Source organism: Streptopelia decaocto (assembly GCF_964273445.1).
Source record: "Streptopelia decaocto genome assembly, chromosome: 13".
Lineage (NCBI taxonomy): Eukaryota > Metazoa > Chordata > Aves > Columbiformes > Columbidae > Streptopelia > Streptopelia decaocto.
The window spans coordinates 5,940,033-5,967,553 of record NC_138668.1 but is presented as its reverse complement, the minus strand read 5'-3'; the positions used below and the strand labels follow the sequence as shown (position 1 = coordinate 5,967,553).

General features: G+C 44.6%; 3 protein-coding genes across 5 annotated transcripts; 2 read left to right on the top strand and 1 right to left on the bottom strand.

Moving 5' to 3' along the window:
* Window positions 1-414: 414 nt before the first annotated feature.
* MEIOB (meiosis specific with OB-fold) lies at window positions 415-12,687 on the top strand (the record flags this gene model as incomplete). Its single annotated transcript, XM_082064680.1, has 13 exons — window positions 415-483; window positions 3,602-3,659; window positions 4,965-5,096; window positions 5,809-5,881; window positions 6,789-6,984; window positions 7,487-7,587; window positions 9,284-9,336; window positions 9,424-9,519; window positions 9,896-9,997; window positions 10,420-10,573; window positions 10,917-11,100; window positions 11,588-11,674; window positions 12,553-12,687. The coding sequence occupies 13 exons, from the start codon at window positions 415-417 to the stop codon at window positions 12,685-12,687; spliced, it is 1,440 nt and encodes a 479-aa protein (XP_081920806.1).
* Window positions 12,688-14,242: 1,555 nt separating this feature from the next.
* Window positions 14,243-15,752, bottom strand: FAHD1 (fumarylacetoacetate hydrolase domain containing 1; the record flags this gene model as incomplete). Its single annotated transcript, XM_082064952.1, has 1 exon — window positions 14,243-15,752. The coding sequence occupies one exon, from the start codon at window positions 15,750-15,752 to the stop codon at window positions 15,084-15,086; it is 669 nt and encodes a 222-aa protein (XP_081921078.1). The 3' UTR covers window positions 14,243-15,083.
* A 162-nt stretch (window positions 15,753-15,914) lies between these two features.
* Window positions 15,915-26,716, top strand: LOC309445823 (hydroxyacylglutathione hydrolase, mitochondrial). 3 transcript variants are annotated; one of them, XM_082064950.1, is made up of 9 exons: window positions 15,915-16,054; window positions 19,716-19,897; window positions 20,091-20,155; window positions 20,992-21,109; window positions 22,159-22,267; window positions 23,180-23,283; window positions 23,761-23,862; window positions 24,272-24,351; window positions 24,888-26,716. In XM_082064950.1, exons 2-9 carry the CDS (start codon window positions 19,793-19,795, stop codon window positions 24,985-24,987), a joined length of 783 nt encoding a protein of 260 aa, XP_081921076.1. In that variant the 5' UTR covers window positions 15,915-16,054; window positions 19,716-19,792; the 3' UTR covers window positions 24,988-26,716. The 3 variants fall into 3 exon arrangements, with proteins under 3 accessions (XP_081921076.1, XP_081921075.1, XP_081921077.1); XM_082064949.1 differs by lacking the exon at window positions 15,915-16,054 and adding an exon at window positions 16,063-16,170; XM_082064951.1 differs by lacking the exon at window positions 15,915-16,054 and adding an exon at window positions 18,322-18,340.
* Window positions 26,717-27,521: the final 805 nt, after the last annotated feature.

Below are 27,521 nucleotides of genomic sequence, written 5' to 3'. Positions count from 1 at the left end.
GCAACCCAGCGCATTTCTTTCTTCACATGTAAACGGCCTTTTTATATACAAACTGCCTCATTAAATTCAGTTGGATTTCCCAGACAGGAGAAGGAGGGTAAATATTTTTCAGAGGCTGGTGCTCATGGAGTCATTTAGTGCTGAATAAACAAATAAAAGTTACAGGCCTTTATTTGAGAAACGTAGGTAGAGTAGCCATAGTCATGTTCATAACTTACATTGCCAAATACAAACAATTAAGTATTGTCTACTTCAGATGGCTTGAAACGGTTTTTATGGAAGACAGATGCTATTTATGTTAAAACACCTGTGTTAAAAAAATTGCTTGTTATTCTCACTATGAATAGTTTAAAGTGATTTGTTTATATTTTTTTTAAAAAATATAAATTAGTTTTCTCAAGTTACAGATAAAGAATGGCTTATTCTGCTTCAACACGGGACTTTGTTGCACTTTCAGATCTGCATCCAAATCTTGCTCGTCCTGTAAGTCTCATAGACATAGTACTTTTGTTCTCAAATGAAATTGTATAGGACTGTATTATATTACTGCAAAATTATGTAATTGACGTGTATTTAGATACTAATAGCATTACTCTAATTGTTAGATATAAAGTACCTTACCTTCTTTGTGTATAAACAAGCAAAATGAAAATTGATGCTGCTGTTGTCCATAGTACGTAGATACCACAACTATAGATATTGACTGGACAATTCAATGTCTAAAAGTCTCAGAGGCTCCTTTGTGATGTTTTAAATGGATGCTCAATTAGTAAAGACATACAGAGTCAGCATTATGCAGCCACAATACATCTGTAACCTACAACAGTCTTTCACCACAAGCTATGAACGTAGGGCCCAATCCTGCCAGCTTGTGTGCTCAGTCCCTCAGAGATGAATAAGAGTCCCGAATTATTCAAACAAAACCTTTGTTGAGTGGTATTGTGTTTTAACTGGATAAAAATCTCACCGTTACATGTCAGATAGGATTGTTTCTGTTTCTTTAGAACAAAAAGCAGGTTTTGCCATTGTCAGTTTATGAGGAGCTAAGAATTTTGCTGTGGGAGCACAGGGGAGTAAGATGAACCGCAAAGTAAACTTAACGAACAGCAAAGCTTTCCAGTTTGTAGGTTCATATAGATGTTTGAGCATGAAGTTTTTTTGATGTCCTGATGTGAGGACCATCGTCACTGGAGTAAGAACTGAACAGGACTGTGCTGTCAAACTCAGTACTTTTCTCTTTTCAGTTTCAGAGGGTTGAATTAAAAAAAGGAGGTTGGGGGGACGGCACAGCTTTTCATTTTTTTTTCCCCATGGGATGTTTTAATAAGGGAGGGAAAAGGCTCCATTCTTCTCTGTTGCAGTATTTCCACCCTTCACCGTGCAGCCCACCAGCCGTAATGTGTCTTCTGAGCGTTGGGTGCTGCTGGGAGCTGGAGAACAAAACCAAGAAGCAGCGTTTGCATGTGGCCACCCCGCCATCTGTGCCGTGTGCGGTGTCTGAGCCTGCCAGCTGTGCCATGCGCGGTGTTGCAGCCCCGTCTCTCCAGCTGAAAGCAGATGTGCCTCTACAGAGCTGTGTGCCCCATGGAAGTGCTGATGCCTGTGAAGAGAGGGAAAACAACAAGGAGTTTTCCTGTTCCCATAGCTTTTTATTTGGGAGAGGCACAATTTAGACCTTTTTTTTTTTCCCTCTTTTACTTTAAAGAAATGAAAGAGAAATCACAGAAAAGCGGTGACCTAGGAGAGGGAGTCTCATGTGCCCTCACAGCAGTATTGTATATTCTTTCTAGCTTTTTATAAACTCCTGGTCTCCAGCAAAGCAAATTTAATCTGCCATTCACAGTTACTCCCAAATACAGTGATCCACTAACTCAGCTAAAAGCTTTACAAATAAAACTAATCTTGAGTATTGCAATTAGCAACATATAGTAAAGAAAGTATTTTTATAAAAATGTAATTCACTATCTTATGGTAGAACAGTAAGTATGCGTTTGGAACTTGAAAACCATTGAACATGCATCATTCAGCATCATATATTTTTTTCACTTTGCATTTTATTTTTTAAAAGTGAAGTAGATCCAAGTCTAAGAAACTTGCAATAAGTTCATGCTGTAGTCTCAGGTTTTGGTTGATCAGCATTAGGCAATGGGCTGCTAGAATAGGCAGTATTGCACGCTTCCTTTGGTGAAACCAGTGCTTGTGGAGTTGCACAATAAGCTGATCAAGGGAATGATCTTTGGAAGTTTTTCTACCCTCTTTCTCCCCAGTCCCCCCCCAAATAGTTTCCAGCCAAATCACTTCCTCTGCTGGGTCACCGTACAGGCTGAGTGCTGACACAAGAGGTGAATATGGGGAGGGCTCTTTTGGAAACTGCATATTTACAGCAGATTAATTCATGGAAGAGCCATCCTAAATGCCAGTTCTTCTGACTGGTGGTGAGAGACAGGCTGTGTTGCACTCTGATACAATTGAAATGTTTGGCTTTAGGAAAATAAGTTAAAAAATATATTTAAAAGATCCTAATCTAAATTACTACATGTGGAGAGAGAGAAAGCATTCTGCTAGACTGGAAGAACTAGGATATTCCACACACATCCTCTTAATGAGTTCATTTCCATCACTATAGGATAAGACAGTTACCTTGCTCCATCTAGTGATTCACATTAAATTGGGAACAGGAGAGAAAGTCGGGCACTACTGCAAGTGCGTGCCCGTGTGAAGTGGCACATTCCGTGTTTGGAAGGACCATTGCGATATCTGTCTCTCTTTTCAGTCCTTTTTACACCACCAACTTTCATTGCTTACCTCTTAAATTCCCAAACTAGCACTGCAATCCCTGTTCTCTCACACTGAGGAGGAGCTTTTCTTAAAAAATAAACACCACCACTACATAGCTATATATTATTAACATACATATTTTGTATGTATAACTTTTGTTCTAGTAGTTCTGTGTGATAATTGAGACTGGCATGCTCTTGCATAATAACAGTTTAGCAAAGCAGGATAAGATTGATTTTGTTTTGAATCATCAAAAAAGTTCGCTGCCTAAGCTGTCGCTGTAGTTGGCTGAGAGACAGCAGAAAGAGGCAGGTGTAGAAATGAATGTTGCTTAGATGAGGACAGGATAAATGACCCTCTCCGTGCATGTACGGGTGTGTATCTCGGTGCTGACAGGAGAGGAAACCTTGGACACCTAACTGTAAAATAAATCCTGTCCAGACTTTTCATAGTGCATTAAGGAGATCCGAGACCTGTGCAGAGAGCGTGAAATGACAATATTGCTGCCTACCTGAGGAGAGATTGCTGTACAAGAGCCAAAATTGGGAATGTTTGGGATGAACTTTTGTCCTCCCATTGTCTTCACAAACAGAAACAGATGTATTTCTTCGAATATTTTTATTAGTCACTCTTTTTCTTAAAGTAAAATTGTGTGTTTATGTTTTAGTCCTTAGTTCATATGGTACTGTGGAATAAATAGATTTAAATGATTACTAGTCAGAAATATGTTTATTATCATCAGTAGAGTGCAAGTCCATGAAATCTAATTCATCACATACATCTGTGTTTAATACTTGTATTCTATAATCTTTTTATTTTTTAGAATGTAATCGGTGTGGTTATTGGGAAAACAGATGTCAGAAGCTTTCCAGACAGAAAAAGTACAGTCCTTTTTAACTGTGTTTACTTCGTTTTCTTATATGGTATAATTTGGCATATATGACTGAAATCGATATTTAAATGACAAACAGACTTTGTAGTGTAAAATGTGTAGAATAAAAGTGCATAAAAATAATTGTGTGTGCTTGACAACCAAGATGAAAGAGCAGCATTAGTTTGGCTACACCTTATCAGTTACAGTTTTTTTGGGAAAAGCTCCATGATGGAGTTTCAGGGTCTGAAGGAGATGGTACCAGTATGAACCCACTATTACATAAATACTGGTAGAATTGATCTGGTGCCTTCATATTCATTCTCTCCCAAAACAGAAATGTTAAGGAGATGTCTTGAGTGAAACAAGTGATTCCTGGTCTGAGTAGCACCTGCTTCATCTTATCATATACTCCTAAAGAAAAAATGGGAATAATACATTGTAATAGAGCATTAGTTGGAAATTGAAGTAATACATCTACAGCTTAGGGATGAGGTGGATGCTGTTTGGAAGAGTCTCCACTCTGCGGTTCTGTTGTTTTTGTCATCACACTGAGCTGCACTAGTGGTGGATTTTTAGAAGGAATTAATCATTGTCAGCAGAAAAAATTCTACATAGTCTGAAAATGTGGTGTTTGCATTTGTGCCTCCATGGAACTACAGTCACATTATACTCACTATGCACAGATCACTGTACAGTTTTCACTGGCAGTTTAAAAATCATGTCTTGCATAAGGCTGTATGATCCATGGAAAGCTTCGTTAATTAGCTGAAAGAGAAAAGGGAGTGCAGTGTTTCCAAGACTGATATCCTCTTGATCATGAACTTTCCATAGAGCCGGAAACACATTGTTTTATTTGGTTAAACCCCTTGGTACTATCTGGACAGTGATACTGCCTGTGATCTGCAGCCTTGGATGTTACCGCCATGGTCTTGTGCATGGGCACAACCACCTAAAACCAGCCTACCCACTCCAAAATTTGGGCTAGTACATGCGATCATAGAGTTGCTTTATGTGTTATCACTTTTTCTGTGTTTGTCCATGCTCTGAATGTAGCATCGTCCGGTTCTTTGATTTCTCTCTCATGCGATCTGTAGGTTCAGTGATGTGTGAGGGGATGGATGTTGCAGGTCCCCCATCAACACAACGTGCTTCCTGAGCAATCTGCTGACCTCTAGTGGCACCCACCAGATCGTGGGGAGTAAATTCATGACAAAAATCCATGAAAGCCTTGAAACCATAGTTTTTATACATATATTCTAGATTGAAATCAAGCTGTGCTAATGAATTATAATAGTGCTGTTTATTTCTGCAGACATTGGGTCCGAAAGATACACCTTCAGCTTTACTATTCGTGATTCACCGACTTATTTTATAAATGTAAATTCTTGGGGCGGAGAAGAATATATTAGATCACTTTCAGAAAGCTTTAGAGTTGGTGATTGTGGTAAGTTGGAGTTTATTCTTAACATATTTCTGTTTGAATATAGGTTTTTGGTTTTGTTTTTTTCCAGTAAATCACTGTTATGTGTTTGTGGTTTTGTTATATTTTTCTCTGGGGACTCAGAAAACAGTCTAATTGGAAACAAATTGTTCAGTTATGCTAAGTATAAAGAGGAAAGGAATAAGATTTCAATGATTTTAATTCAAAACCAGTAAATATGTCAACAAAAGAGCAGATACAAATTCACTAAATGCAGCCACCCAGAACTTATCTACAGCTAATTGATCTAAGTTCCTATATTCGGTTCTTATAAATGATGAAAAATAAACCCTGTGAAGTATTATAGTTTGGTGTTTGTCTTTGTTTAGTTATATACGACTATGATTGTTCTTGTATTTATTTAGGGTCTGTGCTTTGATCGTGTTCGGTTGATAGACTTCGCTGCCCATGGTTGCTATAGCAGAGTGTTTGAATAAAACTTGTGAATATGAGGAGTACACAACAGGAACTCGCTGACATTTTGTTTCCATTCAATGTCTTGAGGACTCCTGAGGCTATTTGGCTATAACATGAGCAGTCTGGACAGATATGGGTTTTAGTATGAAAATGTTTATTTTCCATATCAGCCTTGGAAACAACCATTTTAAAAAGGCACCTCTCTTTGTATGCACCTAGATTCAGTTTTCTAACATTACTTATCAATGTTTTATTTTAGTTACAATTGAAAATCCTTTAGTTCAGTCAAAGGAAGCGGAAAGAGAAGAAAAATTCAACCCTGTAACTCCTAGGTAAATCTGAAGTGTAGACTGGCAGTTCTTTCCAGAAAGATCCAAGTTAATACTTTAGTTGCCAGCTGGTTGCAGCAGAATGCAGCCCAGGGGAAGGATTTGGGGTCAGACTTCTGCTGTAGCTGCACCTTCCTCCTTCAAACAAGGAGGAATTGTAATATCTTTCTCAGTATATAGCCTTTGGAGTTTTGTCATAAAGTAATAATGCTCTTTGTAAATAAACAGAGTATTTTTCATTCTTTGAGTAAAGTCTAGTAAAATTATTTGAAACAGATTTGATTTTCCTGAAGTGTTTTATCAGACACACCCTTTTTATAGATAGTATATCCTTAGCAAAATCCATTCACATTACATGTTTATCTGGAAGGTATTTTAATACACTGTAAGGCTATTTGTTACTTATTTGATAAGGCATTGTCATTCCTTTTGTATGGTGCAATGTATATATATTGTCTTTCAGTGTATTCTCTAAAATCGGAACAGTTTGAACTGGTATATGAAACTAGCTAATATTGCAAGTCGTAATTTAGATATGTTTTAACTTATCTTAGATATCTAAGATGTAGATGTTAGATAAATACACCAGTTCTTTAATTAGGGTTTCTTTCCTACTTGGACATATTCTAATATTTTTAATTATATCGCAGTCATGAGAATATTGCATATATTCACATTAAATTGGCAAGTTAAAAGTTTTATGTTCTTGCTTACTGACCATCTCTAAGCTTTGTAGCAAAAAATAATTTTAGAACAAATAAATTCAATTTTTTCCTTATTTTTAAGGAAAACAATAAAGGAATAAATCAGCAGTTATATACTCATGTCAATTGAATGAAAATTTTACACTGTTAATATACTGATGAGTGACATGTTGATTGATGTGATTTGTTTTGTGCATATTACCTAGTTGCTACAAATTATTGCTCAGTGAAAATCATTCAGTGGTCAAAACATCTTCATGTTATGAAATGGACACCAAACTACTTTCTCTGTTGCATCTGCCTGTCAAGGACCCTCAGGACTATTATTCGCTGGGTGATATCGTTGCAAATGGACAAAGCCTCGAGGGAAGAATCCTTAATGTGCTTGCAGCTGTGATGTCAGTAAGTTTAGGGGCCACAACAGAGTGGTGTTTTTCTACTGTACCATCAGTGACTCCAATGACTTAAGTGTGAATATCAATTTTGGGACACATAGTGGGCAGGAATCGCTAGTTTTGTTTGTTTAGGTTGGCAGTCACTTCAGCTGACTTACAAAAACCAAATAACCATACTAGTTACTGGAGATTCTCATCAAAAATACGGGGTGGAAATTAGGGGAGCGGAAATGTCCTACAGCAGTTGTCATTTTGAAATCATGCATGTGCAAGCAGTCGAAAGCTTGAAAATAAGTAAACTGCAAATGTTTCAGATTTTTATAAAACCAAATGTGTCCCTTGAAGTAAAATTATTGTTGTTAAACTTTTATTGGTGTACATGGGGTTTTTGGAGGTCTACAGGATGTGGGGGTTTTTTTCCCTTAAACTCTTTTATTTTCTAGGTTATCATTTCTATTCCCCTAAACACTTAGCAGAGGAAAAGTGACTGCTTCTCTTTCTTCTTAAAGGTTGGGGAGCCAAAGTATTTTGTGACTTCAGACAAAAGAAAAGGTCAGAGGTGTGAAGTAAAGCTGTATGACGAAACAGAGATGTCTTTTCCAATAGTATGGTAAATGTTTTCTAATTCACTAAAATATACACATTAATACAAGAGTAGGTAAATAAATTAACGATAACACATACTGTTATAACACTCTCTTTTAAAGTGTCCTGTTATTTTGGTGGCGGCAATGATGGGGCAGCAATGTACATTGAACAGAGGCTTAAAGAAGAGATTCATTGGAGTGACCTTGTGTATTGTCTAGTTTTATGACTTGCTGACAGACTGTTAGCTCATGAATGGCAAAATGAAGCTTAGTTCCAAATAGTTACTTTTTTTTTAATGTGGAAATTTGAATTAATTCAGGAAATGGCATTTAAAAACAGTTGCAAAGGCAGTACATTGGTTTCACAAACTATTTGGGAAAAAAGAGGAGCATGCTTCATTTTTAAAGCCAAGCAGAATTATCAAATGGAATGGAAATAGGTTGAAACGGTTTCTAAACATTTAAAACAGCACAGAAACATTCTGATGCTACTTTGGCCGTACTTTCAAACTGTATCCCATTTACAAACACGACTAAGTCTATACTACTTATGCATGCAGATAGTGATTTGCTTACACAGAAACCTTTCCATTTTGCCCATAGTTTGTTTGATAAACTCGTGGTTTATTTATGTGCAAGAGTCTGTGGGTATTCGCTTGGCCTGGGTTTGCTGGTTTTGGTTGAACTGACTTTTACTCCCTAGATAGAAAGCAAGATAGAGCATTGAGCTCCCTGCCTGAGTTAGGAACCATATCTTCAATCAGTGTAGTATTTAATGCAATTAATGGATGCACATGAACACTAAGAAACATCCGTGGTGTGCAATTTTCCAGCCCCTGAGCTGTCACCATGTTAATTTGCAGCAGCACCTCCAACAGTTGTGTTTATGCAGAGCTGTCTGGATGCTACAGGAGTCAGCAGGAGCAGGGACTAGATGGAGTTCCTGTGGGCACCCTAAAAATTGGGCATTTTGCACTTTAACGGAGCCACAGGCAAAAATTTGGGAAATCCTCGAGCAACAGCATTGCAGTGAAGATATTTCAGAAGCGAAGACATGGCTGAGTAATGCCAGATGAAATGCCAATATCTTAAATCTTTTTCCAAAGATTAAGAAAAAAAAACACACCAGAATAGAACTGTGACTTGTCAGTATTCTTGCCACCCAAGCTTACGAGGAACTGAATGAGATCTTGTCAAGGGACCTAAGCATTGAATTACCATTTTTGAGGGATGCCACTGCCCTCACTCCGGTCTCGTTATCCGCAGTTACAAGGATTCTGGTGTTGGAAAGTGGTTGAACATCTGGCCCAGTGATGTGAACAATCAGCTTGTTTCCACAGAACAGGCTCTGCTGATAAGCAGTTATTGTAACTGTAACTTGCTTTAGTTAGAAATCACTTTTGTCGAAGCTCTGAAATACATACATTTGCCAGGTATATTCTGCATTGAATAATTTTGAACAATCTAACAACTCCTTATTTTCTCCCATTTGGCATGGGATAAAATAGGAATGTATTAGACCATACAGAAAGCATCCTGGCTGGCTGCAAACTAGATGCCTGTGGATATACGTGGCATTTCATTTGCATATGCATGTAGCAAAGGAGTTGTGTCCCCTTTGACCAATTTAATGACAACTATATTATTTAGTAGTTTAGTACTAAACAGTTTGTGTGCTGTTTCAAAAATGTTTTGATACATGAACTTCTTTTCATCTAGTTGGGATAATGAATCTATTCAGCTTGCACAGAGTTGGATCCCACGAGAAACAGGTATAATAGCCTGGTTTTTATGTTTTTACCATAGTGCTTAAGGTCATACTTATTCTACAGTAACAGGTGTGCTTTTTTTGTGCACAGTAATATTTGCATCAGATGTGAGAATAAATTTTGACAAATTTAGGAACTGTATGACTGCAACTGTGATATCAAAAACCATCATTACAACTAATCCAGGTAAGAGCTTTTGAGGTATTGCTTTGGCATTAGTAACCATTATGAACCAGAATGCACAAAAGAATCCACTGGAGGTCTGATTTCTTCTGCCCAGTTGCCACAGAAAGCTCCTTGCTTCTTGTCTGTTACGTAGTGACCAATGCTTTTGGCTTCCATCCTTTTCTCTCTATTTTATTTTTTTTAATTTTATCCAAGCAGCCTTCATATATTCCATGTAGGACTAACAGTTAAAAGTGGAAAAAAGAGAAAAGCATCTCTTGGCTATTTCCAAGAGACAATGTGTTGGTGCTATCAGAATAAAAAGTTGTAAAATATAATTATGCCATTATTTTTACATGTTACATCTATTAATAACTTAAAAAAATATGTTTTTAAGAAACAGCAGAAGCAAATGCTCTCTTCAGCTTCATAAAAGAGAGTGTGCAGTCAGGAGCTTTGCTTGATAAAATGGAGGAGCAGTCAAAAGAACCCATTAACTGTAAGCATGGATCCAAACCCTTTGATTTTATTGAATTGATGCTGTAGTAATTTTCAGTCTGGACTGCTGTTGCTGGGGCTGCCCCTTAGAACGTCACTAATCAACCTTCAGGGGTGGTGACTCTGCCAACTTGCAGCCTCTCTGGCATGTTCTGTCTTGAGTAAGTACAAAAATGGAAAGTTTTGTCAAAACCTCATTTTGGGGGATACCAAGATTAACTATTAGAGATTTTCCTCATTTGACTTCCCTTTTATTTTTTTGGCCCCAAATGACAAGCCTGCTTCAAAAGGAAGGTGTGAGGGTCTTTCCTGGTGCTTTACATCAAATCCTCTCCTTTTTATTACATTAAGATCCTCTTTTGTTGTTGCTCTTCTGTGTTATTTCTTTCTCGAACACAGTTAACATGTCTTTTGAACTTCTAGTGGAGACTGTAGTTGATGTTTATACTGTGGAACAGCTGAAAGAAAAAGCTTTACAGAGTGACGGGAAACTTGATCCAATCTATGGAATTATTTATGGCTACATTTCTACACTGGACATTGACGACAATGCATCTAAAATTATTCGCAACAGATGGTAAGCAACTGCCTGTTTAAAATTTGTATTAAAAAGTGCTTATCCTTCTTCCCCTCACCCAGTTCTAGACAAGAAATAGAACTCCTCTGGAAGACGCCATGTGAATTTTTTGTCGTGTAGATTTCCAGAAGGAGCAAGAGAGAGACGGTGGCTTGGTGAAGGACTTGCTCTTTCTCGTGCTAGAGGAGCCAAGATGGAAAAGGCCATTTTGTCTCGAACAGACTTAAGAGTTTAGAAGATTAAGTTTTTTAAGAGGGGAACGTATCTTGGGAAATCTGTCTAGAAAACAGTTTCAAACAAGGAGGAATTGTGCATATGCATTCATTATCTTCTTATGTTTCAGTTCAATATGCCGTTTTCTGGTGAACGAGGTGTCAAACACGTGTACCTTCTGCAGTGACATCTCTCCGGGTTCCAAGTCAACTTTTGCAAGCTTTGACATACTGGTTGATGTGACAGATCACACGGGCACCCTTTATTCCTGCTACCTGTCTGACTGCGTAGCTGAGGAAACATTAGGCTGCACAGTAAGTAGAAATTAATTAGGTTATTCTTATTTGATCTGAGCTGTGAAGCCTGATGAAAATTACAAATAGATGTAAATGCTCTGTGTGTGTGTGTGTGCACCAGTTAAAAAAATTGCACGTGGATATGGATACACACACACTTGGCTTTTTCACAAGTCAAAAGTCAGCAGCTGCTAAGAAGAAGAAACATGTTAAATGTAAGAGTGAATGCCCTATTCAGAACACTTCATTTTAATTCATTTACACTTTTCTGAGAGCATGGTTGGAATTCCCTAATTTTGATTCTCAAACACCCTGCAATTTATTCTGATTAGCCTGATTGTCTTGGTACATATATTACACCAAATACTATGTTAAAAGAGGGAAAATACAGCTTAGAAATTTATAAAAAAATGCATAAGATGCTCTTTTCATTGTGATTTTGCTGTGGAAATGCTGTTGTAACTATATGCTGAAGACATGCTCTGTTCTGTCATGTTATATCCAGGTCCACGAGTTCCTCATGCTAACAGAAGACAAGAAAACTGCATTGAAATGGCAACTTCTTTTGGAGCGAAGCAAGATTTATTTTAAAGTTAGTATTAATGTTAATTTAAAACAGTGGCTGTTACCCATTTGGTAGTGTATTTAGTATTGGAAAATTCCATGTCAGTTCTGCTGAACTTTTAAAAATAAAGAATACTTTTCATACATATTCTTAATATTCCAATGAATAGACTTTGTCATAATTTCAACATTAGGGGATGTACCTGCAGGCTTCTTTCAGGCAAACCATGAAAGACACAATCTGCTCTTAGCCAATACTGGTTAAGGAGCTGATATTTCAGAAGTACATACACGTGATTTAATCATTGACTTCTATGGCTGTATGTTAATAATTAATAAAGTTAACACTATCTGCTTGCAAGAATAAGGCCCAGCCAAAATACGTAACAGGCTGTATGGTATATGCGGTTACCTAAAGTGTATTTCTTAGTTACCTGTATTTTTTGAAATAATGTGATTAGGTATGTCTAAAATCTGCAGTTCTCCTTAAAGCAACAATATTAGATTCACACACCTGGAACAACTGTTGAAAGATCTGCTGTTATTTGCAGTATTATTTACTTTTTTTTGCTTGCATGCTGTATACTGGACTGGATTCCTTTGTCACAGAACTGCCTGGTCTAGGACCACTCTAAACTGACTCGTTTTTTCGAACTTGCCCTTCTTAGCAAAACCGTTCTTACTCTCCCAGCTTCCCTACCCTCTGCCTCTATTTCCAGGACAAAATTAAAGGGTTTCAGTTCAGTAGTGCCACTTATATAGCATAAAATGTGTGTACTCACGTAAAATACTGTAAAATATCTATAACCAAATCTGTCAAGTAAACATGCTGTGTGATAACAGAAAATAATGTATTTCAAAGTGCTACACAGCAGGAAAACCAAAGACCTTTAATTATTTTTGCAGGTTACTTTGTCACCCAGCTGGAGAAGTGGACTCAAAGTGAATGTCCTCTCCTGCAAACCGGCAGACCCTGTGGAGGCCAGTGAAAGCTTGCTGGGAAAAGACACTGGAAATAAGAGATTACACCATATGGCTTAAGAACAGCCAGGAAAAAGACCATTTCCTCACTGCGTTATTGGAGGTAGAATGATGTTCTCACTGTATTTTGCTGAGCATGTTCTGATGGTAAAGAAGGAATATGCATTACTAACCCCTGTGAGTAGGCTGGTGTTGATCTTTTTCAGGTGATTGTATTTTAAAAAGTGTAATAGGGCCTCAAGCTAAGAAAAGTTAGTTCTGCCCCCAGTACAAGGGGGATGGAAGTGTTCTTTGCTCAGTTTAGAATATATTTTAAATCAGAAATAGCAAATAGTACATGACAGATTTGTTGAGCTTCTGTGTTTTTACTGCCTTGCTACTTCAATTCTACTTCTGTTTTAGTTTAAAAAATAAAGACCCACTTTGAAACACTGTCTGGGCTTGTGGTGCATTTTAGTGCGTCCAAACACGGAACTTCCGGCAACTGCAGAGAAACTGCTTGGCAATAGCTGCTGTTTGCAGAGCTGTTTCTCTGTAGGGCAGACCAAGTCTTATTAGAACAGAGTAATCAATTACCAGGAACCTCTGACAACCAATCAATCAAGCTACGACTCTAAGTGGCAGAGAGGGACAGACTCTTCTTCCCCAAGATAGCTGTTAGCTGAACATAAAGAACCCAGGTATGTACATTTTTCCTTTCTCCATGTATTTTCCCCTGTTTTTAACCTGTTTCTGTCCTTTGCTTCCCCTGCAGCTGCATTTGCTGCATCCCCCAGTTCTCACCTCCTGAGCACATCAGGAGTTGGGCTGTTTCAAGTGGTGGGAAGATGTTTGTCTCTGTTGGCCTCAGTTCCTTTGGCTCTCCTTAGATGAAATCTGAATTTTGTCCACACCATTTAGATCTCATAATACAAAAAACTTTTAAATTTGCTTTGGCCTAAGTCAAAACACAGTGAACTGGAATGTTTGCAGGATTATTACCAGCGCAGGTGGCATATGGGTATGTGGTGCCATGCTACAGGTACACACAGCTGGAGAGGCTGATAGAAAAATGTCTATTTTCCTTCTGCAACACATTCTGCTTTCTTTTTAGCATGTGATTTGCAGTACCCTGGACCATGCTGCTCTTTCACTGACGGGCTTGTCTTTGGGCTACAGTAATTTTCTCTGCACGACTCTGCAAATGCACTTTTAAAAACCAAGTGGTTGTTAAGATCTGGCTCTAATAAACTGAAGCATTTAACTTTGGTGCTTGCATGTATGTTAAAAAAAAAAAACCCAAACCATCTGGGTTTGTTAGAAATCAGACGGTTCTGTGCAACCTTTGAAAATTCTAAGTTTTGATGTTTGTGTGGGGAGCGTTTTTCTAATTAGATTTTACAACTTTGTCACTCCATCAAATTGAAAGAGAACTCGCTGTCATGCAAACTGGTAGAGAGCGCTCGATCAGCTGGAGTTTGGAAACAGGAAAAGTTGCACAGCATGAATTTTTAACAGCTGGAAATATTTAAAAACTCCAACTGTTGCACTGCATTGTGTAAGTCATGGTAATTGTTGCAGTTAGATTTTTATTAAAAATATATTAAATCAATAAGAGTAGAGACAAGTTTACTGGTGATCTTTACCAATAAGCTTCTTTATTCTAGGTATTTTGAATTATTTTACTTTTAGAAGCACATTTAAAGCTCAGTTTAGGGAAAAAAAAGTCTGCCAGGCATCTGTTACACTTCCTGCTGCATTACGCCCCTTGGAGTGGGAGGGAAAGCAACCCTCATTTAATTTGTGCATTTGAAAAATGCACGGAGGAATCGTGAAACTAATCTAAAAAGCAAACAACTTTTCATTGTAGGATACCCCAAGGAGAGACATTCTTTCTGAAGCGGTAATTCTGGATTTACTGTTACACATACATCTTTGATTTTTACATGGCATGGGTGAGCTTTAGCTCCTACATCACCGTTTTAATGTTTTTGTTGTGGTTTTTTTTAAGGCAATACACTGGTTAATCTCAAAGTCCCAGCAGAACAGCAGAGTGCACACGGCGCCAGCCAGCCCTGCTCCCCCCGAGCCGCCCTGTGCACCGACTCCAACAGTTCTCAGGTACAGTTTGGGTATTAACCACCCCCCAGCTGCGTTGGACTCCAGGTTCACAGCTTCAGAGGAGGCCGGAGCCTCCATGGAAACGGGGCTGTTTCAGTCAAATGCCTTTCGATCTCATGGGTTACATGTCATTGACGCGTGACAGTCCATTAGACGCTTGGCCCATGTAAATGTGTAACAACCAGGACAGCTTGTGCGTCTCTTTGATGATCAGATATTCCTCTTAACCTCATCTAGATGTTCCTGCTCTGGCAGGGGGATTGGACTAGATGATCTTTCGAGGTCCCTTCCAATCCCTAATATTCTGTGATTCTGTGTGATTCTTCCTACGCAGATAGTCCCAGCCCAGTTCCCGGTTAGGATCTACGTATCTGCTGTGCCACCTTAAACCGCATGGAGAGGATGTCGCTTATCCCAGCCTCTATCTCATCGTTGGCCTCCACAGACCCAACTCCTTCAGGAGACCCCGTCAGAATCAAGTCTCCTTCTTCCAGGGTGACTATTTCGCTGATGTAGCTGATCAGATAAGGGATGGAGAAGATCATCGAGGAGGTCTCCCCCTCCTGCCTCAGCTTTCCGTTCACCTTGAGCCAGATCTTCAGCTTGTGAGGGTCTGGGATCTTCTCCTTGGGCACAAAGTCACTGATCGGGCATGATGAACTGAAGCCCTTGGCCAAGGTCCAGGGCAGACCCTTCTTCTTGCACTCCTCCTGCGTGTCCCTGGCCGTCATGTCCAAGCAGAGGGCATAGCCCGCCACGTGCTCCATGGCAGCCTCCTGGGACACGGCCTGGGCTCTCTTCCCGATCACCACCCCCAGCTCCACTTCGTGGTGCAGGTTGCTGCAGTAGTAGGGCCGCAGGATGGGCGAACCTTCGCGCACATAGGCTGAGGAAGGCTTGAGGAAGAAGAGGGGCTCCCGGGGCAGCGCGCTCCCCATCTCCTGGGCGTGCTTGGCGTAGTTTCGCCCCACGCAGATGATGTTCCTACCCCACTCCCAGAAGCGGGAGAGCGGCTTGGAGGCCATGGCCGTGCCGCGTACCGTTCCCCGGGGACCGCGGGTGCCCTTGGCGCGTCCTTGCCGGGCCTGGAGCTGCCGCCGCTCCTGTGCCCCGCTCTCCTTCCTGCTCTCTGCCCGGGCAGCCGCCTGCCCCCCGCCTCCTTACCCGCCTTAGCAAATCCCCGGCCCTGCCGAGCCGAGAGCAGTGGGGAGCGAAGGAAGGGGCCGGGCGGGCGCAGCGCCGCCCCCGCCGCACGCCGGGCCGGAGCCGGGGCCGGGCCGTGGCGGCCGCCGCCTCCCCGGGGCCGGCCGCAGGGCGGGGAGCGAAGGTAACCGGGCCGGGCCTGGGCAGCGGGCGGGGTGCGGCGCACTATGCTCTGCGGGGGCTGGCGGGGCCTCGGCACCGCCCTGGCGGCGCTGGGAGCTGGGGCCCTGCTCCGAGCCGGTACGTGCGGCGGGCGGCGCGGCTCGCCCGGCGCCGGGGATACAGCCGGGAGGAGCCGCCGGGCCGCGTCCCCGGGCAGCGGGGCTGGAGAGGGGCTGGAGCGGGGCCGGGGGCTGTGCAGGGACCTCCTTGTAGCCAGTACCGGGGCGGGGACGTGCGGTGTCCCCGCGCAGCTGGGCGCGGGGAGGGGACGAGCTGTGTCCCCGCACAGCCGGAGGGCAGGCACAGCCTGCCCGGGGCTGCCGGGGGGTTGGCAGCGGGTGCTCCCCCGGCCAGCTCGGGAGTTTGATGGCGGTTTTTTCGCTTTCGTTTCCCGGCTCAGGGGTGTGCCGAGGTTTTTGAGCTGACTCACAGCCCCAAGTAGGTCAATGTCTGCCGAGCTGGATCCTGGCTCTGACGGTGGCTTTTTGGATCAATAACCCAGCTGGGAAGCTCCTGTGGAGTTTTTGGGCTGCCAAAGTGCTGGTTGTTGCTCTGGGAGGAGGGCTTGGGGGACGGGGACTGGTATTTAAACTGGATTTGATGGATGGCAGACTAGAATGGTAACATAAAAAAACCCCAAACCACCCAAAACTGTCAAAACTGTGTGTTTAGATTTAGGGCCTAAATTCTGAAAGCATCTCCTTGAACTAGAGCTTGGGCTTTAGCCTCACAAGCGTCTCTGGGAAGTCTTGGCAGAAGCCCTTTGCATCACTCTGATTTTAAGACCTGGCCTTAACGAGTGAGAATCCACTGGAGTTAACTGCCAGACTTGGAAGCCCTGATGCTATCTTGGGAACAAGTGTGTCAAACTGAGTAACCAGCAGCTCCCGAGTTCCCCAGGTTGTAGGGTGGGTGCTGCACCTTCCACGCAGGCTCTGCTCCACCTGTGGGTGCCCTGCCCGCCCTGCTGGGCCCAGCTTTGCTGTCCGTCTGGACCCGGCTTTGCTGCCAGCAGCCTGTGCCAGGTGGGCAAGTCAAGCCGGAGCTGGAGTTGCCTGAGGTTTCTGGAACCAACTCGTTTGGTGTCGTGCGCAGCCACAAACTCGCTGGGTATCCAGAAAACATCTGTGTGCAGAGTGTGTACAAAGTGAATGTAGTATTTCTTCTTATGAGGCAATGCAGGGCCATTCATCTGAGTGTTTATGTGCAGTCATTTTTGAGTGACAGACATGTTTGACATAGAAATTTTCCACTCTTTCCTATAACAAAAACGTGAAACAAAATGCTATGAAGCAAATGAACGAAGCACTCCTCTTCTAAGGGAACCTGCTGTTGAACTGCCTGCTTGCCTTCGGTCTCCAGCCTGTGTATATTTATGTGATAACATTAACACTTCCCATCTGCAGCCCCCTTCCTCTTGGCAACCCGAGCTGTACTAACAAACCGTTCCAGAAATGCAAGGTGTGTGATTCAAAGGCGGCTGCTGTTCTGCTCTCCCCAGTCCTCTCTGCTTCAGGCATGAAGTCGGGAGGGATGCAGTACAAAACTGAGCAAAAATGAAGTCATAGAGCATTAATTTTGGAGCAGACCTGCGTGCGTTACAGCAATGCTGAGCAGAGCTGTGTCAGCGCTGGGCCAGGGCAGGGGTTATGTGTTGCATGGGGAGTTTTCTTGAGCAGAATGGGGCCAAGAACGCCCTTCTCATGAGAGCACTTCTGGTCTGCTTGCTGAGTGGGCTGGGAAGGTGCAGTGTAGCTACAGATGGGAGTTCAGAATGAGTTTCATATTTTGTGGATGTTTTCTCATTCCTTTGTTTAAATCACATTTTAGAAAACATTTCCTTATGTGGTGTAGCTTGTTTGTTTGTTTTGCAAGAATTGTGAATTAAACCTGCAAAGAGACTTGGGGATCATGGCCAAGGTTCGATGCGGTTCATAGGAAGAAAGCATTTTAAGTATGTGAATAATTCCTTTGCCTTAAAGTTAAGGTTGTATTTTCTTTTGTTTGTGTTTTTTGTTTTGTTTTGTTTCCAGTTAGTGTCTGCCATGCAAAGAAGCATGCAGTGTATAAAGCTCTTGTGACTGATCACATCCGAAAATACTTTGTGTTAGGGAGTGGTTAAAGAGCAATTGATTTTTTTTAAAATTTTTTTTCTTTTTTTTTCCATCAAGGAATAATAAGGGTTTTTTTTGTTTTGTTTTGTTTTATTTTTGGAAGGACTCTTCTGCTCCAGAGCAACACTAAACAGGTACGGATGCTTTTATCAGTACTGTGTGCTGTCACCACCAGATACCCAGTGTGTGCCTACCCTTGGGGTTTTCCTTGCAGCACTGTGGTTAATGTTAATGCCATCTCCCCTCTCTCTCCATCTTCTCTCACAAGCAAGTGAGATGATTGAGTTAGAAGGAAAGAAAGTTCTGGTAAGGACGGTTGTGCCAGAGGGGCCTTCCAGCTGCCCCGGGGCTGGGTTTGCAGCCCCATCAGAACCTGGATCTCAGTTTTGCAGCCGTGTTGGGCTCTGGAGCTGCAGGGATCTCTCTGTGTTGGCTGCAGCCCAGCCTGTGGAGCCTCTTCCCCCTAAAGCCGGGTCTTATCAGGGGCAGGCAGGACTGGCTTGTTTTGGGAGAGTGCGGCAGGTTGATTAGGCTCATGGTGACCCCTCCCTTTGGCACTGATGGAGTGACCAAGCACCCGAGCGAAAGTCAGTGGTGCGAAATGAACCTGCGGCTGAGCCAGCACGGTTCAGACCAACACAGTCACCCTGATTTTTGTAGAGACTGACAATTATCCCAGCCTGTGTGTGGACCCAGGCCTGAATTGCAGGGTCCCAGCAATGGAAGACCTTGTCCTCTCTGTTTCCCTTCCCTTTTTTTTTTTTTTTTTTTTTTTTAATGGTAGAGCCTCTTAGGGCTTGGTTGTTTCTTTAAGAATTGTGTATCTGTGGGTTGAACAGTGGAGCCCAGGTTATTTGCAGCTGGAATTAGTTTTGCTTCTCGGATCTGATTAAACATTTAACCCAAAGCAAACAGGGCAGCGCTGTTGTTGAGTCACAGCGGCCTGTGCATGGGAGCCCTGCCCGCGGTGCATGCGCAGTGCTGAGAGCCCGGCTTCGCTCCGTGCCCTGGGCAGGACTCGATTTCCCCAAGTAACACACCACATATTTCTGTTGTAGCAATGCCTGCATTTCTGTATTTCTCCAGGCTTTTTTTCTTTCACCCATTTTTTTTTGTCTTTTAGCCTTAACATGGCCTTTTGTGCTTTTTTGTTTGTTTGTGTTTTGCAAAGTCACTGTGGCAGGCTGACCTTTGTCCAGCTCTTCCCTCTCCCTTCTGCTTTCCTGCCCCTTGACACCTCTCCAATTGAGGTACAGCACTTTCCCTGCATGAGCAAAGTGTCCCGTCCCCCTTCGGGCACCAAGAGCCTCCCGCACTTGGAGCACAAAGTGACACAGCTGAGCACTGCGGCTTTGTCCCATGGTGGCGTCTCCGTGTCCTCTGAAGGAGGCAGTTTGGGCTGTCCATACACTTCCTTCTCTGGGGCCACGGGCTGGGGGACCTGCTTCTCTGTCCCACTTGTTCCCCTCCCTGCACTAACCTGAGGTCTGACTGTTTTGGGGTCCCCAGGTCCAGTGCAGCTGCGAAGTGTCTTCCTGCACACGGAGCACGAGCAGAGGAAGTCGAAGACGGTCACACAAGCCGACATGAAGGTGGAATTGCTCCCCGCTCTCACGGACAACTACATGTACCTCCTCATTGATGAGGAAACGAAGGAGGCTGCCATAGTCGATCCTGTGCAGCCCCAGAAGGTAATGCCGTCTGCTGCCCCTGTGCCCACCACTGCGGGCCTGGGAGATCCTTCCAGGTTGCCGCATCCATGCGAAAATGAGTCGTATGGTGACTCAGGCCTGGGGAAAAGGCAGGAAATTCTGGCTGTACAGAGGTATGGACTGGGCTTCTCATTTCATGAGTCGTAACACTTGCTGTGCCCTGTGCTTGCAGGTTTTGGATGCAGTCAAAAAGCACGGCGTGAAGCTGACCACCGTCTTGACCACGCACCATCACTGGTAACTATCTGCTGCAGTGGGATCCCGCCTCCCTCTGTGTGAACACAGTCAGTCAAGAATTGGTGCTTTTCTGGATCAAGTTGGTCTTCTCTAATCAGGAGCTTAAGCATGAGGAGAAGGATCAGAGCTCAGGAATTTCTCTTAGGCTTCCTCTGACCACATGCATTGTCTAGACTGCAAGCTCTGTGTGTCGGTGCCTTTAACATTTAAAACGCTGACTTCTTCCAGGTGGCCAGGGCGGGAGGGAGCAGACCCACTCTGAGCTGCCAGGACATGTCTGTAAGGGGTGCTCCTCACAGTCAGCAGTTGTGGGAGGATTACCTGGATTGCAGATTAACTCTGCAGGCATGTAGAGATGAATGTTTTGCTTTAGCAGTTTTGCAGAGCTGAACCCGAGTAACCTCTCCTGTGGGTCACAGCGAAGCCACCTCTGTGGCTGGAGAGCCAGCCCTCGTCTGGCACTGCAGACGAATGCCGAGCTATTTCGACATCTGTGTGCCTGCTCCGCGGTGTCTGTGGGACACTGAATTACATATATCCCAGTTATTCCAGTCTGTCACTGCCCTAGTTACTGATGAGGTGAATGGGAGCCCCTAAGGCTGGTGTTTCCCAACTAGGTGCAGACTTGTGAGGGGTTGTTCCCCCCTCTCACTGCCCTAATTACTGGAGAAATTATCTCCACTCGTGTTGATGTGGTGTATCCTATGATATGAGGACAGTGTTACATACTGGGAGAAGAGTTGATCAGAAATGATCACCTGGGGATTACCATTGCAACGTGAGATACAAGAAATTTATCTTCATCCCTGCCCAAATCCGTTTTTCTGACCTTCCAGGGACCATGCTGGAGGAAATGAGAAGCTGGTAAAAATGGCGACGGGGTTGCGTGTGTACGGGGGAGACAGCAGAGTCGGAGCCCTGACACAGAAAGTGTCTCACCTGACCTCGCTCAAGGTAAAGGGCTCGGCTGGGGGATCTCCAGCTTGTGTCGCAGCTTTAGTGCTGGACTTGTGTGGTGCCGCTGGAGTTAATATTGTGGTCGCAGCTCTTTTGCTCTTCCACATCTCTTGGATGGAGCAGATGGTTTAAGTCCAGCTTTGGCCCTTTTCCAGCCCTGTGAACCACAACCCCTCTGTCCTGTTTCGGCTGCTGATCCTTCACTGATGGCTCAGACACCTGCATTGCCTGGGGCGTGTTGGGTGTCCCTGTGCTCCCCGACAGGGACCTTAACTGGGGTGGTCAGAACACAGAGGGGAAAGGACAGGGCTTGTGCTCTGCCTAGAGCCTAATTAGCACTAAACAAATGCAAATGGTTCTTTCTAAATGAAGGCTGGATTATGGGTGGAAAGTGGGCCAGCAGTGCTAGCTGCCTGCATCGCTTTTCCAGAGCTAAACCAGCAGAGCTAAAGCACCAAACCTTGTTGGAACTTCACTGTTTGTGTACAGACGAGCTGGCAGATGACATAAACTGCTGTGAAATGTGCAGGCTGGCATGAATGTCACTGCTAGTCTTGTGATTTGGGGTGGGCAGCAGCAAAGAAGGGAGTTCAGAAATATATGGGAAGGTGTGCGAATTAGGGCTGTGAGAGAAACATCCTCTTGGCTTCGTGAATGTGTTTAATCCTTCCCATTTCTTGTCATCCACTTATTCCCTTCAGCTTCGTTTTTGTTTGGAGTTTTTTACACTTGATTAACTTTGTTAGGATTTTGTTTTGCTCTGGATCTGGTTGCTCTTGCTGCCAACCAGACGCTGAGTCACTCTGCATGTAAATGAAAGAATCTGGCAGTTCTCTTTGTGACAACACCTGCTAGGAGGAAACAGCTCCCTTCCAAGGCCCTGCTGTAAAACTGTCTTGCTGGACTCTCCCAGGAGAAGAGCTGATGTATACTGGCCAGCTGTGTGAGAGTTTGCCTGTTGGATCACTAGACCATTGTAATAGTTGCAATTCTTTTCTAACCATACGAATGGTAGCTTAAGCTCTAGTCTTCTGCCTTCTTCTCAGGTGGGATCTCTTAACGTGAAATGCCTCAGTACGCCGTGTCACACTTCTGGACACATCTGTTATTATGTGACTAAGCCAAACAGCTCCGAGCCACCTGCTGTTTTTACAGGTGAGGAGTTGGGAGGTTATGTTGCCGGCAGCCTGCGTTGCAAAGAAATAAGCTGTCCTCTGCCTGTGTGCTCCTGACTCTGCGTGTGCGTTCATCCCTCCCTGCCTGTGCAGCTGGTCACCGTCCACTTCTTGCCCCCATACCCAGTGGTGGTTGTATATGAAAATGATGAAACCCCTCTGGGTTTGTAAACCATTGCTGGACATCCTGAAAGCAACACGAAGAGCGAGCCCTGGATGAGTCCTACATCCAGCAGTTTCTTCCTTGGAACGAGAGCTGTTTGTTTATTGTCTCAGGCCAAACTGTGGCTGATTCCAAAACCTGTTGCCTTTCCATATATCTGTACTCATGTCTGTAACAAAACTGAGGGAAGAGAAAACAGGGGAGTAAGAGAGGGCTGGTGCTCCATCTCTGGTAGCCAGGTTCTGCATCCTGTTTTGAAGATCAGGGCTCCCTGGGACTGTGCCCGGTGTCCCCAGACTGCCATGTCATCCCTCTCCTGACGGGTGTTCCCCAGAGCCCACGCCAGCTGCTGCATCAAAGAAGTAATGGCTTAAGTAAGATTTTAGGGAGCAGTGGGGAGAAAATGCAGAGGTGATTCATCTGTGTTCAACTTCACAGCAAAGAGAACAAGTGTTCCTTGTCCCCTCTAGAAGGGACAGGAGGGGACAGCACTGCCATGGTTCGCCTGGCAAGGCTGTGGCGTTTCCCACCTGAGAAGTTGTGTTTGTCCCATGGATTTGTGTAGCACTGAGCCCGTGGGGCAGCAGCGTGGCCTGGCTGTCCCTGTGCCTCCTGCCGAGCTGCAGTGGGGACAGCAGTGACAGGACTGAGCCCTTGGGGACCCTGTGCTGATGCTTTGCTGTGAGGAGCCTTGTCTGGTCCTGATGCCCTGTCACCCCTCTCCTGCAGGTGACACCCTGTTTGTGGCTGGTTGTGGGAAGTTCTTCGAAGGAACCCCAGAGGAAATGTACAGAGCGCTGATTGAGATTTTGGGCAGCTTGGAGCCCGAAACGGTATGAAACTCTCCTTCCGTGCTAGTAAGTTGACCGGCCAGAAACTACTACAGACATCAAAGAAACTGTTTTCCTAATAGTACTGTTGTTCAAAGGGAGAATTTCTTGTGTGTCGAAGGAATGAATGCTTACATCAGAAATTACCTTTCATGCTGGAGTTGTATGGGAAGGCAACACCCCAAATATATTTGTGTTTTGTGGGGAAAGATATGGGGCTGGTTGTTAAAACCAAGGCTAGTGAGCTGAGGCACCTGGGCTTTTCCGTCAGGCTTGTCGTTAAAATGGCAGATAGCACGGGCTGATAACTGCTGACACTTCTCCTGGGCATGTCTGCAGTGCAGGGTGTCGTGTTTCCTGGAGGTCTGGTTCTTGTTCCTGCTGTGCTGTAACGTTGATGATGGTACCTGGTACTCGCTGGTGGTTCTCGACCTCTGGACCCCCAGGGTTACCCGTATCACTCTCCCTGTCTCTTCCTAGAGAGTTTACTGCGGTCATGAATACACGATCAACAATCTCAAGTTTGCTCGACACGTTGAACCCAATAACATCTCCATCCAGGAGAAGTTGGCTTGGGCCAAGGTAAGCTGGCTCCTCTGTCCCCTAGACTCGCTGGATGCTCTCACGGAGGCAGAGCCTCTCTGAGGAAGCAGAGGAGAGAGGACAATGTTGTGGGGAAGGGAGTTAAGAGGCAGGAGCTGCAGTATGTCATGTGTCCGGGGGAGCAATGCATTGGGGAATAGGGTTTGTGATCCTCCCTGAAAACTCCTTGGTACAATTACAGGCTGGTCTCTGTGTCTGGGAGGCTCAGCTCTGTCCCAAGTCTCTCCCTGTGCACCTCGGTGCTTGTCTGTCTGTCTGTGCACGTGTCCTGGCCTGAGGAGCAGCTCGGGCAGTTTGATGCAGCACTAACCCTGCGTGGTTAATGCACAGGACATTTCTTGTTCACCATAACATTCCTCATTAAGCAGAAATCTCTTTGTTGTTACAGGCGAAGTATGATAGTGGTGAGCCAACCATACCTTCCACCATTGCAGAAGAGTTTACGTACAACCCCTTCATGCGCGTGAGGTACGGAGCAGGTGCGGGTATGGGAATGGTCCTTCTGTGCCTTGTGTTTGGAGGGGGATGCGGGAAGAGGTCTCCAAAAAAAGAGCCGTAAGCAGGAATTACTCTTCCTGCTTCACACATTCCTGTTGTGATGCCTTCAAGACCCTCCTTAAAACATCTGCCTTCTAAGTACGATAAAATGTAGTTGCTGTGCTGGCAGAAGCTCACTGCAATGAAACTGGAAGGGTTGTGGTGAACATCGCTGATTAAGGAGGCAGAACAAGCTTTGTTGTGTATTGTGTTCCTTCATTGCGCAGAGTTTGGCAGATGGGCACAGCAAAAGATGCTGTTCAAGGCATAAGAGTGTTTGCAATTTCCTCTTGCCAATGAGTGTTTAAACCAAGGGAGCTGATAAGCCTGTGCCAAATCCCCGAGTCTTTGATCTCAAGTGCAGCGTTTCCCCTTGATGCAGGCGAAACGTGATAGTAGTGACTTCATACGTGAGATTTTATCGTGCGGTCTTTGAATTTGCCATCCCTGCTGTTCCCTCCTGGCAGGGAGAAGACGGTTCAGCAGCACGCGGGGGAGACCGACCCCATCCGAACCATGGGGGCCATCAGGAAAGAGAAGGACAACTTCCGAGTCCCCAAGGACTGAGCCTTCTGCCTGGATCACTTTAATGTCAGTTTAAGTGTAATTTAGACTATTCAGATGTTTTAGGAGTTGAACTTTCTGTTGTGGTTGAGACAGTCATACTTAGGTTTTTATTTTGTTTTAATTAAGGAAAAAAAAAAAGCACTTTGCCCTTGTTGAGATGTTCTACAGCATATTTATATTATGATGAAGAATATTTATCCTTCTGTTGCTGGCTCTCAAACTGTCGCGTGTGTCACATGCAGATCATTGTACAAATGTTGGTACGTGGCTCAGTGTCGGGTGGGGAAAGGTCAAACCTTGGCGTCAAGGAAAAAGCTCCTGTTGGTTTTGTAGGAGCCTGATGCGAATGTAGACGGTGGGACCAGGGCCCAAGATGTCTTTATTTAAAACAGAGATAGAAAGCAGTAATGATATTGCCAGGTGAAGATTTGAACTTTTCTTCTGTGCTGCTACTTAAATGCTTCCAAGTCTGTCGCTTCAGAGTCTGTCGCTTCTGGCTCCACTAAACCCAGCTCCCAGTGCCAGACGTGCTCTCCCACCAGTTCAGGGCTCGGTTTGTGCAGTGCACAGGGTGACGTGGCTCTGGGGTGGCACACGGGGACTCTTCAGCTTTTCTCCTCTCTGATGTTCCCCATTGTTGACCTCCAGAACTTTTCCAGGCAGCATGATGCTGGCTCAGAGATTGCACTGTTGCTTATACCCTTTCAGTCTTAAGCCTGTTTGCATATACCTGCTGACTGCTCTTCAGCGTGGTCTGTGTGTTACACAGAAAGGATTTGTCTGCTGCTTCAAAATCCTGAGAAAAAGGCACTTACCTAGTGACCAACTGCGTGTGTAACAGCGGAGCAGCGATGAGACCTCCAGCAGACCCTGCCTGTAGCCAGAGCCGCTGCTTTATACCTTGCTGTGAGTAAGGTGGCAAATGAGCATTTATTAACTGGGTGCTGTTCTCCAGCGAGAGGACAGCTGTGCTGGGCCTGGGAGACTCTTTCTTGGTTGGTCTGTGGGGTTTAAAATCCATCTCTGTTGTCTGGGCAGTGCTGTATGACCTGCTGTGCAGCCAGCTTGAAAACTACAGGGTGGGACCTTCCCCTTGGCTGTCACTGAGGGGGAATAATGTGTCAAAGTGGATGAACTTTGGGGGAAAATAAATGCAGGTTTGCAATGAGTGGATCACCCTCCTCCTGGCACGTCCCATCCTCCAGCTTGGTGTCTTGGAACAAGAGATGTGAGCGAAGGGTGTCAGGACCAGCCATGCGGGCTTGGCATTTGTATCTTTAATGCATCTTCCTCCTAATTGTATTTTCATCCTTATTTCTTGGTCCGGGCTGCATACTGCAGATCTGCTCAGATAGGAGAGGTTTTGAAACAAATGTTTCACAGCCAAAGAAAACAAAAGATTTGCAGGATTTTGGTTGCAGTTTCTCCCCTGGTGCCTGTTGGTGAGTGATGCCCCGATGGGGTCGCCCCCGCCGCGGTGTCACCGGTGTGATGTTTGTCTGCTGCGCTCACCCACATGCTGAACGGCAGTGCCTGAGTGGGATTTGCTATGGCACCATTTCTTTATTTGCTTTCAAAAAGTAAATTTTATGTAGTTCAGAAAAAAAACCGAATGTGGTACCTAAAACTTTACTGGCTGCTTAACTTGAACGCTGTGCTGCTGCTACGGAGTGTGACTGTACAGGTGGCTGTTTGACAAATGAGCAAATAAATAACAGCTGTAAACCGAGCATTGGTGGGGCAGTCTGGGAGAAAGGGGTTTCTTTAACTCGTGGTTTTTATGTATATATTTTGTTGTACGAGCGATTGAAGTCAACCAACTGGAAGTATCTTCCTACCCAGTCCTTGGGGGAGTGGGTGACATTTTGGGAACCTCTGAGGCTTTATTCAAGGTCCTGTCATTTATATTTTTCCTTTTTGAAGAAGAATAGAGGATGTTCATCGCTTCTCTTGGCTCAGGCTGCTCCCTCCTTCACCAGTGGCATTTGGGGACCACAGTCAGCCCTGAGCCGAGACTCGTGCTGGGCCGGGAGAGGCACTGGGGGTTCTGCCCTTGTGCTTTTTGGGCTCAGTTGGTTTGGGAGCTGGCCCTGAAGCCCTGGCTGGGTCGTGCACAAGCCCCTCCCGGGACCATTCCTGTGTCCTGGACTCGCCTGTCCCATCTTGTGTCACTGGTGTTCCCAACGCTGGGTGGGAGCCGGCACCCCCCAACCCTCCCAGAGACCGAAGAACCACATCCCCCAGCACCCCAACCCTCCCAGGGATGGGAGAGCCGCGTCCCCCTCGGTTTAGCTCGTTGGTGGTGGGAGAAGTGGCTGGTTTTGCATCCCAGGCTGCGAGTTGCTGCTCTGGCGGGCAGCGGTGAGGGGCCAGCCTGCAGTTTTGGGGTCTGGGAGGGGGGTAACCCGATGACCCCCAACCTCTCTCCGTGCCGGGCTCCCCTGCGCGCCTGGGTGCTGGGGGGACCCGCGGTGGCAGGATGCGCCGTGGGGAAATGTGGGGGTCCACGGGGGGATACCGGGGAGTGTTCCGTG

What these genes read in the sequence shown, in the direction of transcription:
- LOC309445823 (XM_082064949.1), top strand. Translation starts at nt 16,098, where the DNA reads ATGCTCTGCGGGGGCTGGCGGGGCCTCGGCACCGCCCTGGCGGCGCTG. An exon ending in GCCACCTGCTGTTTTTACAG is followed by an intron (nt 22,268 to 23,179) that starts GTGAGGAGTTGG and finishes CCTCTCCTGCAG; the next exon opens with GTGACACCCTGTTTGTGGCT. An exon ending in AGAAGTTGGCTTGGGCCAAG is followed by an intron (nt 23,863 to 24,271) that starts GTAAGCTGGCTC and finishes TTGTTGTTACAG; the next exon opens with GCGAAGTATGATAGTGGTGA.